The sequence below is a fragment of the Phoxinus phoxinus genome, assembly GCF_949152265.1.
Source record: "Phoxinus phoxinus genome assembly, chromosome: 3".
NCBI classification, from domain to species: Eukaryota; Metazoa; Chordata; class Actinopteri; order Cypriniformes; family Leuciscidae; genus Phoxinus; species Phoxinus phoxinus.
In genome coordinates this window covers 39982491-39996894 of record NC_136878.1, presented here as the reverse complement: position 1 = coordinate 39996894, position 14404 = coordinate 39982491, and the positions used below count along the sequence as shown (strand labels likewise).

The following is a 14404-nucleotide window of genomic DNA, read 5'->3' as shown; positions in this document are numbered from 1 at the left end:
TTTGACCACTTCCAGAGGTAGTCGAAAACGCATTTGACCGGATTGCTTTCATAGTGTAAACGCTCATGTGGTCGAATGCGGTTCAACAGCCACAAAGGACCGCCTACTGACCTAATGCGTAAACATTATATAGGAAGCGTGCTAGCCAGACGGGATTCAAACTTTGTCGGCTGGAGACCCAAGTTTGGTTAAAAGACGAAAAATTTACCAAGCACAATGTTCTCTCACCATTCCTGATTTCTAACACACTTTTTCTGATTTCTAACAGTTCGGTGTTGCGGCTGTCAGAAACAAAAGCTGCTCTCCTTATGTTTTTCTATCGTCTCCTTGCGCGTTCATGTAAATTGCACAAGCTTATTTTGTCTAGATTGAAAGATCTGAAAAAAACAAACAAAAAAAACATTTACCCGCCCATAGACCCTCCCTTTGAAGAAATCAGGACAGAAGTGGTTGTAAGTGCACAAAAGAAACGGATTAAAATACCAGGTGTAAACGGGTATGTGACTGCCTCATCTACCGATCGACCAAAACGAATCTTAATACCAGGTGTAAACAGGGCCTTAAGAGTGTGCGTACGCTAAAATCCACACCAAGTCAGAATACTGCAGGTGTTTGGAACTCCAAACAGCAATAATATAATAAAACCCAGTCAGAATAATTTCACAGCATTAAAGTTCAATTATTTGGTGTGCATACTACCACACTTTTTTCACCCAGTCTATAGGCTATAAAATAACCTAGTGCAGAACATATTGAAGTGAGACAGTGAAAATTAACACTTATTAGTCAAAAATTAATGTTAAGACATTTGTCAAAGTAATTTTTTGTCATTAGTTGATTAGTCCATCAATGAATTCAGTGTTGGTTCTTTGACAATTACAATTTATTTACATCATTTTAATTCTATTTTAGTAATTGTGTTAAATTTGTTGTTTTGTTTTGATTATTAATACTATCTATATACCACGTTACACAGACCACCTTTGTAAAACAACTGCTGTAGAATGACTTGTAAATAATAGAGCTGTTGATTGGCTCAGTCTGGCTCTTATTATTATACAGGCCATTATTTACTTCATAGTATTTTGTATTTACATCAAAGTCATTCATTTCAGAAGATAATTTTTTTAACAAATATGCTCCAGCATCCTTGCATCTCGGTTTGGATAATGACTTTGATAGATTTGTCCAACTTAAGATAATTTAATCTATTTAAGTATGATAATGTATAATTTAAGGGAAATCTTAATCAGTATGATAGACATTCCCACTGTTCTCTGTGTCCTGCTCACAACAGTCAGATGTGGAGCTGGATTCCTATCATGGGCTGCTGGTTCTGAAGGAGGTGTCTCGAGCAGACAGTGATGTGTATGAATGTCACTCTCTGGACCTGGATGCAGTGAACCACGATGAGGTGGTGGACACCCTACAGCTCACTGTGCACTGTGAGTTCTGCTTCTCAACCTGATTTTACACAATTTTACACACCCTGATTTTAAAACTAGAAATAAATTGCACACCACTACCATTATGTGATCATCCATTAGAACTGGTATCTTAATAATGTTGAATAACATTTACTATTCTGTTCAAAAGAAATTCATACTTTTATTCAGCAAGGATGCATTACATTTATCAAACATGGCAGATTTGTACATTGTTAAAAAAAAATTATAATTATATAATAATCATGGTTTCCACAAAAATATTAAGCACCACTTTCAACAATAATAATATTAATAAGAAATGTTTCTTGAGCATCAAATCAACATACCGGTATTATAATGATTTCTGAAGAAATGACACTAAAGACTGGAGTAATTGGTGATAAAAATGCATATTTCCCATCACAGGAATAAATTACTTTTCAAAATATATTAAAATAGAAAATAGTTATTTTAAATTGTAATAATATTCCACAACATTACTATTTTACTGTATTTTTGATCAAATAAGTGCAGCCCTGGTGAGAATAAGAGAATTCTTTCAAAAATATTCAAAAATATTACCATTCCCATACTTTTGAATTGTAGTGTACATTTATTATTTTTGCAGATGCTTTAGTCCAAAGTAAATAACAAATTAGTAGAAGAAACATGAAGAACATTGAAAAATGAAGTTAGTCTCTTTATTGAATTTTCTATATTGAAAAATAAATAAATAATAAAGTAATTATGTTTTTCTGGTGCAATATGAATAAAAATGTATTCTGTAATTGTGTGTGTGTGTGTGTGTGTGTGTGTGCAGATCTGGACCCAGCCGTGGTGATGCCCAAAGACTCCGAGGTCATGCTGAAAGGAGAGAGTCTGACAGCGACCTGCAATGCCCTGTCGTCTTTAGAGACCGCTACTGTGTGGTTTAAGGTAACACTGCAGTGTGATTCAGCAGTCTGGACACATTCGTTTAGTCTTCCACATTCTGTTTAGACCTTCTTTTCACCCCATCTGCTCCTCGCTAAATTTGTTTGCGTGCGTTTGTTTGTGTGTAGGATGGGATTGAGGTCGGAAGAGGACACATAATGCAGCTGCAGGACGCCACATTTGACACAGCTGGACAGTATGACTGTGCAGTGACTGTACCGTCTCTTCCAGGCCTGCAGACCAGCGGTTCAGTCCATATCATCGTACAGGGTAAGGAAGAGCTCATCAAGTATTTAAAGCTGGAGCAGGTGATATTTGAAAAACGCTGTTTGAAAGTTGGTTGGATCAACACAACAAACGTGTAGCCCATCAGCATTAGAGGCCATATTATATTACAGTGGAGGAGAGAGAACGAGCAAGGAAGGAAGACTGTAGAAAGAGAGATGGCTGACTGATATTCTTATGAGCTTTTCTCTTTCGTAATGTCTCTGGAAACTGAAGGGATATGACCAGGAAAGAGATTTAGGACCCGAAAAAAAGGTTAGTCTCGAGCTGCTGTGCTTTTGACATCTAACAACGAACCAGAGGCGTAGGTTTGATTTTGAGATTGGTGGGGACATTCCCGGAAGCTGAGGATTCAGGAAATTAATAGTATAACAAATAATGACAAGGAGGCAGTTTGGCTGACTTATTAACTTTACTCCGCTTATAGTGTAATGCAATAATTAATTATGTAATGTTACAGGTAACAAATAATGACAAGAAAGCCGTTTAACAGACTTACTAACATGTCAACATCATGTCAAAACTTGACCTCAGCTGTGACTTCAGCTCTCCACTTGCCTCTCTTCCTGAGCAACTACCTAGCAGGACTGTTTCTGTCACCTCAGCTGGCAAAACAACACATTGACGGAATTAACAGGGAGAGAAAACATAGAAAAAATTGTTGATGACTCTACACTTTAGCAATTGAGAAAATATTTTAAATGACTTACTTGTATTTGTTTTAAAGTAGCTCCTAATGTCTACCTTTCTTTTTTTAGCTGCCATCCTGACTCAGCACATAAAAAAAAGCCTAATTGACAAACACATTTGTTTCACTATATTAGTAAGCTCAGGTCAGGACATTGCAGACTTCCACTTTTTGTATCAAGTTCAAAATTCATATTTTACACAACCCTTACAGAAACTTGTGCAAAACACTAGACTTAAATAGAAACATGATTTGTCAGATTTATAAATCTTTTTAAATAGCAAGCACATATAAAATAGTTGTCATGATCTTTTAGTGTAAGTGCCCATCACAAAGTGTACACACACACACACACACGCACACATTTTTTGTACTGTACAAACTGTGTAAAAAAAGTCTACACGAACCCTACCCATCACAGAAAACTTTTTTGCATTTTTACATTTTCAAAAACATCAGTTAGATAATTTATAAGCTGTTTTCCTCATGTGAATCAAAAAATCCTTGTCCACATAAGTATTTCAAATATTGCCATCGTTGTGGGGCATTTTACCCCCACAAGGGTTTACCAGGACATACAGAGACAGAAAGACACACGCACACGCACACACGCACACACGCACACACGCACACACACCCAACCAGACACACACACAGTTTGGGTTGGCTACTTATCCGCGATTGTCATACATTGAAAAAAAAACTGCACTGTCCCAGAATCAATATTTGACGTTCACAGAGCTGTTGATTTCTTTCTCCCTCACTTACCGCATCTAGGTTTCGGAGGAATTTTGCCGCTTCTCACAACCGAATTAAGCTACAGCCTCTCACAAGTTAGAAAGAAAAAGCACAGCCAATCGGATTAGCAATGTGGGTTTGCGAGGCGCGGGACTTCTACGAGATATATTAACCAATTGTTGTGTACCAGGAATTGCGCTTTTTTCACAGAACGCTCTTGTAAGAGTGGTTTTATATATACATATATTTTAATTTATATATAAAGTTCGTTTTATATAAATATATATATTTAAAAAATCTAAATTATTGCAAGGGACAAATCAGTGGTCATTGGATATTGGTAGGGACACGTCCCTAGCGTCCCTACTAAATTCTACGCCCCTGCAACGAACTCTCGGTTGTATTTTCTCTTGTGTATGTATATACATTTTTTTGTGCTTTCTTGTCGTCGGTTCATCATCTTCGCTTTATTTTTTGTGAAGCATTATTTTGTTGCACTTCTGCTACGACAAATAGACATCCACTCTTGCATTGCGTGTGTAACCGAGGCCAGCCTGTGAGAGTTGTGCAGACTGATGACTGCTAGAGAATGCGGTGTTCACTGTTTGTTAGTGCACTCGCCTCGCATGCCAGCGATCAGGGTTCGAGACCGACTTGGAGTTAGGATTGGAGGGTGAGCTTTGGAGGCGGAGCAATGAAGAGAGGGATGTGTTTTTTCTGCATCTTGAGCCTCATCCCTTAACCCAACCCTGACAGCCCAAGGAATACGTAAAAAACTGGCGAGACCTGGTTGAGTAGCATTAGTAGTGTTAAAAAGGCCCATTGTAAATGTATTTGGATTTGTGTCTGTGAGACTTGTTCTAGCAATCAGCCAATGTCAGAGCACGCTGTCAAAGCAGCAATGTAAAGACACTAGGCTCCGCCCATCTCCAGCAGGTGGCATTGATAACCCTTGATATTAAATGGCTCTGCATGGAGTGAATGTAGCAGACGGACTCGATGCTTTCTTGCCATTTGATGTGTGCGTATATTCTAAGAAAGTAAGTTGGTTTATGTATTTAACTTCTGTTAACTGTTTGATTGTATTTATTTTATATTCCTTGTTTAAGGATACTTCACACAGAAGTAGTGATTTGATTTGCGTTCATGTATTCACATGATGTTTATGGTTCATGGAAGCATTTCTGCTACATCATATTGTATATATTTATCTTGTTATTGAATTGTGTTTCTGTTATATTGATTATTATCTTGTATGTTTTGTTTTAGACCACACATACTCATGGAACCACAAATGTAATCATTTGCACTTACGTGCTAAACAAACCTTGATTGAAGCTGTATGGGATTATTGTGGAGAAAATTAAGCTACAAAGAACTTTCATGCTGCTTCTTCATGTCTCTAACCGGACATCTGGGGTGAACTAGTCCCCCACTGGCAAACGTAAACTGATTGAAAGTCAACAGTTTTCAATAAGTAGTGTGTTGAAATAGACTGTAAAAAAAGATGGACGATGCCCTTTCGCTCTCTTCCATTGGTGAGAAGTAAAGCCGTCAGTGTCCCGATATGGCACTGACACCTTGGGATCTGAGTCTGCGCAGTAGCGATCTCGGGACCTGAGTCTGCGCAGTAGTGAGCAGGAAGTAAAGCCGCGAAATCAAGGCCCCGCCCTCACACTCGCAAAATCAATCGCAAGCACACGCTCCTGCACTTTTTAAATTATTTATAGAAATGTAGATATTAAATTTAAAACTCCAATCTTCTCAGTCCTCCGAAGCTGTCAGTCACAGCTGTCAATCATGACGTCACAACACCGCATCAAATAACTAAACTAAAAACTAACTTATTTTCAAAACAAACACTTGAACTTACATCAGCATGATACAAACTACAGTAAATGACAGAAACCATCTTTGGAAAAAATTATTTGAAGTGTAATTTAATTGTTTAGTTGGCCTCACGTGCCATTAAATAACATGGGGAGGCGGGGTTTTTGACCTATACTAGGACCAATCACCGGGGGGCGATCGAGACGCTTTGGCTTCACTTTTCATGGCTTGTGCGGCACGCTTGGTTGAAACCATAGACTGTAAAAAAAATACTTGAAACTCACAGTTATGGTAAGGGCGTGACATTTCCGAAACACGCTGGAAGCGGTTGACCAATCACAACAAACTGGTCTAGCTGACATTGCATTTTTAGGTAGGAGGGGCTTCATAGAGACAGGAACTTAACAGGGCTGCATTTTACAATGTAAAAATAATGTTTTTTGAACATAATAAAGGGCATTATAAACTGCTGAAAAAAGCTATACAGCAGTATATTTCTAAAGTTGTTACCGGTTCTGTTCCTCTAGGTGCGCCTCAGATGAAGGATGCGGAGAGGGAGATTGAGCTGACAGAAAAGGTCGGGGGCTGGTTAAATTTGAGCTGTGAGGTGAGAGGTTACCCTCGACCCGCCATCACCTGGAGCATCACTGGCAGCCAGGTAACAGACTTCCTCTCAGTCCTCTGCTCGTGTTACACAGAGCTTGGATTGACGCTTTTGTCTTGTATGTGTGTTGTACTCTCAGAGCTGGCGTGAGGTTGTTAAAAGAGAGACGGAGGAGCAAGTCCACAGTGTTGTGACGCTTAAAGTTACCACTGACATTGTTGCTGTCTGCAATTCAACAAATGACTTTGGAATAGAGACCAAGATCTACAACATCAGGAGCAGTAAGAGTCGATATGTTGTCCTTGTTTACACTGAAAATCAGGAAACATAATCACTATAATTAATGATGATGAAAATGATCAATTTTGTTAAATATAGTATTTTTGATTATACATTCAATGTATTGTATAGTTATAAATGTAATATTTATTTTAATATAGGTAGATGTGATATCTATAATATATATATATATATATATATATATATATATATATATATATATATATATATATATATATATATATATATAATTGTATATAATCTTCAGCATCATTACTTCAGTCTTCAGTGTCACATGATCCTTCAGAAATCATTCTAATATGCTGATTTGGTGCATTTCTTATGTTAAAAGCAGATGTAACATAATAAAGGTCTTTACTGTCGCTTGTTTGATTTCACTGGTAATACTGGCGGTTTGGAATAAAAAAATGTTAATGTTGTTCCCTGTTTTCGCCCAGTTCCATTCTCCCAGACTCCAACGGCTAGAAAAACTTCAGGTAACATTTGTTATTTTTTTCATCTTCTGTTCATAACAGATCACAAGTTTTAAATCAACAGCCAGGCCATTTAATCCCTGCAAAATCCATCCCAACCAAACAATGAACGATCATCTTATGTACTTGAATAATTCATCGATTTTATATGGTGAAGCCTCCACAGCAGCTCGGTTAGCTTGGCTCTGTGTGTCGGCCTCTGGGCATATTTAAAATTCTGTGTGAAGAAAAGTCATAGTGCAAAAAAAAAAAAAAAAAAAAAACTAGCAAAAATTGAAGCAGACATTACTTCAGATAGTAGGGGCAGATCTAGCGCTGAATGTTTTCCAAGATGAATGTATAATTAGTTCTATGCGAATATATTAACAACTGTTTTGAAGTGCTGGGCTGCAACTGAGACTGTTAAACTATTATGGTGAACATTGTGGTGGCAGCCTGCTGTTTTATTGAGTAGATTTAACTCATAAAATCCATTCCCAGACAATTGTTTGTCGTCTCTGTGTTTATTTATAGCATTTGATGACGCTTCCTCTGAATGGCGCTCCTTAATTTTCTTTATTTGACTCTGAGGATATATGAGTCTCTTATTCCATTTTACTAAAACACTCTAATTATATGTTTCATATACCAAACTCGTCTCATTTACAAGGACGTGCGTCCTTGTCATGTGGCACACGTTTTGAATCCACATGTTCCAGCCATTGTTAAAAAGTGCAGTGTAACGTGCCCTTCAGTGTTCTTTTCGTGATCTGGTATGGGATTTCACTTTTGTATTTTGCCCGGAAGCACATTTATTGCATTTCAGCATGAATTAATCTAGTCTTAATTAGTCTTGTTGAAAGGGTAATAATTCATTGGTTATTATATGTCAGTCAGTCATGCTAATGTTGACGTCTCTTGTTCTCTTTGCAGTTGATAATAGTGGAGTGATTATTGTGGTGATTATTGTGAGCATCCTGTTGCTGGCCATCCTGGGAAGCGTCTTCTACTTCCTGTATAAAAAGGGCAAGTTACCCTGTGGACGCTCAGGCAAGCAAGAAATGTATGTAATAGTTTTTTTTCCCCCTTCGTATACATTAGTACATGGGTTTTCAAACTGGCTGCATTGGAGTGTGAGAGGGTCTGTAGATAAGTTTAGAGAGAAACTATAAAACTTTTTTTTTTACAAAAATAAATAAAGAATAATTTTATTAAAATAATTAAAGCCTTTCAAAATAAAGAAAAAAGAAAATTAACCCACATTTTTACTGTAAAAATTGGGTCTTTACACATGAAAATATATAGCTCCATTTTAACAATAGTGGTCCTGCATGAGGATGGTCATATTTTGGGGGGTCTAGAAAACCCTGCACTATTATACTTTTATATACTATTATAAGTTGATATGGTATTATCAAGGTTTTTGCATCTAAAGATGCCATGGTATTTTTTTTACATTTTTTTTTAAGTATCCTGCAGTAACACCATGTGAACTTTATGGTATATCACACATGAAGTACCGTATACCAGTTAAAAGTTTGGGCATCTCTATTACTGTTTCATGAAAACATTGAATAATATGGTTTAATTAGGTATAGTTTATATTAGGTGTCATGAACTAAATGTTTTTACAGCATTTATTAATCTAGGTTAAGGGTAATAAAAAAAATGTGTTCATTGTTAATTCATGTTCGTTCATACTACATTAATGTTAATTTATCCAACTTGAACTATTCAATATGTATTAGTATAAACTACCTTTTAAAAGTTTGTTGTCAGCAAGTTTTTACAGTTTTATGAAAAAAAGTCTCTTATATTCCCCAAGGCTAAAAATACTGTACAAAACAATAATAATATTATGTGAAATAATAGTAATGCAATTTAAAATAACTGTCTTCTATTTTAATATCTTTTCAAATGTAGGCCTTATTAATTCCTGTGATGGCAAAACTGTCATTACTTCAGTCTTCAGTGTCACATGATCCTTCAGAAATCATTCTAATATGCTGATTTGCTGCTCAAGAAATTTCATTTTATTATTAATGTTGAAAACATTGCACATATTTTCAGGATTCTTTGATGAATGGAAAGTTCAAAGAACAGCATTTATGTGAAACAGAAATCTTTTGTAACATTAAACATGTATTACTGTCACTTATTATCAATTTAATGCATTCTTCCTGAATAAAAGTATTAATTTATTTCAAAACCCCAAAACAAATCTTAGTGACAAACTTTTGAATGCTACTGTACATTGAAATTAACATGAAGTATTATTACTACTATTGCAATTACTAATGTAGTGTATAGAACCATATCAAATTTTACTATTTTAGGAATAAAATGCATACAAAAACTTTCCAAAAAATGAAAGCAGGAACCATTAGATTTAAATAACATGACTTCACTATGGGACCACATAACTTTTTGTTAGGGTAATTTGATGAAGTCTTTTTTTAAGTGATTATGATATAATTTGAGTACAGTAAAACTGTGCAGCCAAATGGTGCAGTCTAGTGTATCGGTGTGTTATTAGTGTGTAATCTCTACAGCATTAATGCCTACAGCACCAAGGAGAAGACTAGCAAAGATGACATCGTCGTAGAGATGAAGGCAAAAAAGACGGAGGAGTCTGTCCTACTGAAGGGCGTCAATGGGGAAAAGAAACCTCTCAATGACCAGGTAACCATCTATACTTAACTCGTATTCAAAGTACATGGCAATTATCAAGATGAGATGGCCACCAGGAACATCCCTTTAACTTTATTATATTTTTCCTGAAATAAAGAACAACATCCTTAGCTCATAAACGGAGGATTGTCGTCGACTAAAGATGGCATCTGCTCCTCCCTGCTGACCCAACTTCAAGTCTTAAGAGCTGGAGACCGTCTTGTGGAGCAGCCACCTTTTCTGGATAAAGTGGACTGTACTTTTGTATCTCGTGTGTGAGCAGCAGTATTCATGCTTGGATAAATGGGACGCAAGCGAGCTGATCCATAAAGGAAGATAGTTCTCTATTTTCTACTGTTCTTTAATGTTTTTCTTCAACCATCGACCAATTCAAGACAGTGGACCTTTTCCATGAAAAACAAGCAAAATGATTTACAGAGCAAACTGGTTGAAAAAAACTGTCTACATTGATGCTGTCTACACTGTATGCAACGCTTTGGCTGCGTTCACACTGTCAGTCCAAATCTGATTATTTGTGTATCCGATTGGAATCTGATCTAAAATTATTGACTGTCCACATTTTGTATCGCAACAGTTCTGGGGTGTGTTTCCCAAACCATTCGTTGGCCAACTATGACTGCAATTTCCGTTGAACTCTATTGGTAACGACGGAACTTGCGACCATAGTTTGCTTTGGGAAACGCACCCCTGATCCGATTTGTGTGTCACATGCTGCTCTTTTGTTTTCCGGAATATCTGCATTGTTTTTATGGCAATGACGTTGCGTTGGTAGGCATACGCCAAAAACTACAACAACAACTGCAAGGGTTTGCAATACAGATGTTGTCTTATTTACAAAATGTAAATGTGTTGCCGCCGCGCTGGACTACTTCTGAGGCAGCGGCAGAACCAAAGGAGGCTGGTATGCGCGGCTTTATTCCGTACTGTAGTCTCCGCCAGTCTCAAAACATGTCTCCGTTATATATTCATATTCTTCTCCTCCGGCACTGTTTCAGCAGCGACTTTTAGCATGTTTCCATTTTACGTGGCGTGAGAAAGTCACACAAACCACGCAAAATCTGATCAGGGGTGCATTTCCCAAAAGCATCGTTAGCCAACTATGGCCGCAAGTTCCGTCGTTGTCAGCGTAGTTCAACGAGTTGGTGACTCCCGAAACCATCGTTCCAACGAACATTCGCAAACAGCATCGCAGTTGTGTGGTTGGAACGACAGCTGTCTCAATAAATCCTTATCTTGAGCACCATAAGCAAGATGACATTCAGTACAATCTGCATCTTTTAGTATAATCTACCATTAATTCGATCTCAAACAGATTCATTTAAAGTAGTTATTACTCCACCACGTGTGTGACATCATTAACCAACGTGGTTGAACGACCAATTTGCGACAATACAGTTTTGGGAAACAGTCATGACTAGTTAGTTGATTTCTTCAACGATGCATCGTACTGTTGTAGTTGAGCAGCGAGTTATGTCATTGTACGGGAAACGCACCCCAGAACGATCGGACTGAAACAGATTTCCAGAAATGCGATTTGAATAGGATTTCACACCACATTTGAAAGTAGCTCGAAACGGATTCGGATTTCATGTGATTTTTTTGCCGTTCACACTTGCTAAATCTGGTCGTATTTCAATCGGATTTGCACAAAAAAACAGATTTGGACTGACAGTCTGAACGAGGCTTTAGAGTCGCCGTCAGTAAACGGTTGGCCCGTTCTAGTGCTGACGTACTCTTTGCGATAGTTTCAACAACAGGAAAAGTGGATTTGGCGCATCCAATGTAGACAGCCTCAAGCTTTGGCGATGCGACAAAACCGTGCAAATTGTGACATTGATTTGAATGTAAAAATGCTTTTACAGACTAAATTCATTCTGCTTGTTTAACGAATGAGACAAAATGTCTTTTTTAGAGAGACTGCCATCACTGGAGCCTGTAGCTCGATGACGTACTGGATTAAATCCATTATAATAAACCAATGAGTTTAAAAGGTAATTTACAAATTTAAAGTCCCCCTGTGGTGAAAATCAAGGTTTTAATATTGTTTATATATCTATGTGGTGTTTTTAATATGCTTTAAGATTAACCATGTGCAAGTAAACACCATTGATGAGTCTTTTCTCTTTAAAATTGCAGTGAACCAAAGACAGTCTCAAAAACGTTTCTTCTTCTTTGTTTCTGACGTCACAAACTACCTTGTAACCAGTCACATCAACATGTGATCATCAACGAGTGGATCTCTTAAATAGTCAATAACGCTTAAAGCATTTAGGTGAATATGAGTTTTAAGGGATACAATGATTGACTACAGGGGGACTTTGAACCAGTGGTTGGGTTGGTCCATATTTGACCCAAACATGGGTAGAAGCAACCCATCATTTTTTAGAGTGTACTAACCCCTAAACCTGCCTTACACCCTAACCTTAACCTGGTTTGTGTCCACTACCCATTGAATTTAATTCAGTTTATCAGCGCGATACAGACTGCAGAGTGGACATCTTGTTTTTAGACCACAAAAATGTATATATTATAAATATGTTTTATTGATCCTATTTGTGACCCAATTCGTTCCACTTGTGCTTTTCTAAGCTCTGTTCAGAAAATATTTAGTTTTGCAATCCTTGCGTGATGCCGCAGAAAGCATACTTTGAAAAAAAACAAAAAAAACATTTGATTTTCATATGGCGAAAGTTGATTTTGTTTTCTATGTACAGTACAGAAAACGTTGTCATGTCTTCTGATATTCCAGTAAATCACAAATGGACCAAATAATAAATGCAAATTCCGTTTCAAAGGCTGTTACGGTACTTAAACAAACCCACGTAAAGTCATTGAGAATAACAGATGTGTACACACAGCCCTTCACAATATTAAGAAACCCCGTTCAACTTGGCAGTAAACCGAGGAAATGGATAAACATGACCAGGATTCAGCCTATAAAACAGAGCTGACACTTAATAGTGTGTGTACGGTCCAACTCAAACTACTGCAGAGCTCATTTACTGTTTGTAAATAGTCGTAGGGAAGGAAATTGTAGCTCTTTGTGTTTTGACTGCTGAGGGGAATTGCAGCTCCCTCTGTTTTTGCCTCAACTGCAGTGCCTGCGGAAATGTGTCTTCATTTCACATCAATGTAAGTTACACTGAAACCTTTGTGTTGTCCTGTTCGTTTTGCGCATGTCTCTGTATTTGGTGAGGGGAACGTTTTTGTTGTTTTCGTAAATGCCATGAATAATTATACGTTTTATAAAAAGACGCTGTACGGTTTAGCCTGAAAACGTTTGGATCCTTAAATCATTTTGTTTTAGACTTTTGTTACAGTCGTCAATGTGATTTGTTCTAATGTACAGAGTTTTTCTTGTTTCATATTGTTGAATGTGGCTGACATGATGGCCTTGGCTTTTGCATTTGTTCAAAAAGGACATGACACACATGTTATCTACATCAGTGCTCGAGGAAGCTGAACCTAATATCTTCAGGACTGTTGTTGCCATTCTAAACCACACTTGGACAATTCATATTTGATTATAGCTGTGCTCATGCATTCTTTTAGCCTCAATGTTATTGTTAAATACCATCAAAAAATCTAAAAAGTAGGCTGATGTCGTCCATTTTTGTTATTTTGCTCATTTAAAAAAGCTTTGCGTTTATTGATGTAACAGAAACACAGGCATATTTTCTTTTCTTTTTTTTTTGCAAAAGTTGCATTTTAATAATATTTACACTCTCTAAATATAAGTGCAAGTCATTTGAGACTGTCAGAACACTGTCGAACCGCTGCATACACTGGCACCTTTTTCCTGCCTGTCCTTGTGAGCTAATTATGTTGTAATGGCGCAAACTATCATTCTCGTTGTAGATTGTTCGCAAACAGTTCCGCAATGTTTTATGTTTTGATTTCACTTATGGATGTAAATTAAGTACTTGTGGTTTGATGCTTGCATTTTTTTTTTTAAATAAAATTTGGCCAAAAAATAAAAAAAAATAAAGATGTGTTACATTCAATGTTTGTCTCCAGCATCTTGGAAAGCTTCAATTTTGATACATACTTTTAGATGCAGGATTTTCCTCCAGGTGTCCATTTGTGTTTCCTCTAGCAGATCTGAATCCACAACCGAAGAAGAGTCTCTGCTAAAGTGAGGCATCTGCCGACAATATCAGGAAGGTTTCATTTAAATCACAGTTTCCATGATATCTGTTATTGAGATTACTAAGGGCACGTTTGCATATGCCATTCAGCCTCACTGGATATATTGTTCTTAATTACTGTGTTATTTCGAGTTTAATTCTGTATTGCTGAATAAGACAGAAAACCTCCAGACACATAATTTTTTATAATGAAATAATAAAAGCTGTAGGAACTTGCTTATAACAGTAATCAGAATTGTCTGAAAGACATCACCAAGACAAAGAAATGTAATTCAACCTAATTTATCTTCCAGACTTATCCAGTTTTC

General features: G+C 37.0%; 1 protein-coding gene across 3 annotated transcripts in view; it reads left to right on the top strand.

Annotated features, from left to right (window-relative positions):
* Positions 1-13916, top strand: part of mcama (melanoma cell adhesion molecule a) — a 91506-nt gene extending 77590 nt beyond the window's left edge. For 2 of the 3 annotated variants that reach the window (XM_079606029.1, XM_079606027.1), the window contains exons 8-16: positions 1298-1445; positions 2248-2363; positions 2489-2630; positions 6429-6559; positions 6645-6786; positions 7243-7281; positions 8191-8320; positions 9810-9939; positions 10046-10272. In XM_079606029.1, the coding sequence (XP_079462155.1) occupies positions 1298-1445; positions 2248-2363; positions 2489-2630; positions 6429-6559; positions 6645-6786; positions 7243-7281; positions 8191-8320; positions 9810-9939; positions 10046-10066 (999 nt within the window). In that variant the 3' untranslated portion in view covers positions 10067-10272. Of the gene's footprint in view, positions 1-1297; positions 1446-2247; positions 2364-2488; positions 2631-6428; positions 6560-6644; positions 6787-7242; positions 7282-8190; positions 8321-9809; positions 9940-10045 lie in introns of all 3 variants that reach the window. The other variant, XM_079606028.1, reaches the window with a different exon arrangement.
* The last annotated feature ends 488 nt before the right edge of the window (positions 13917-14404 follow it).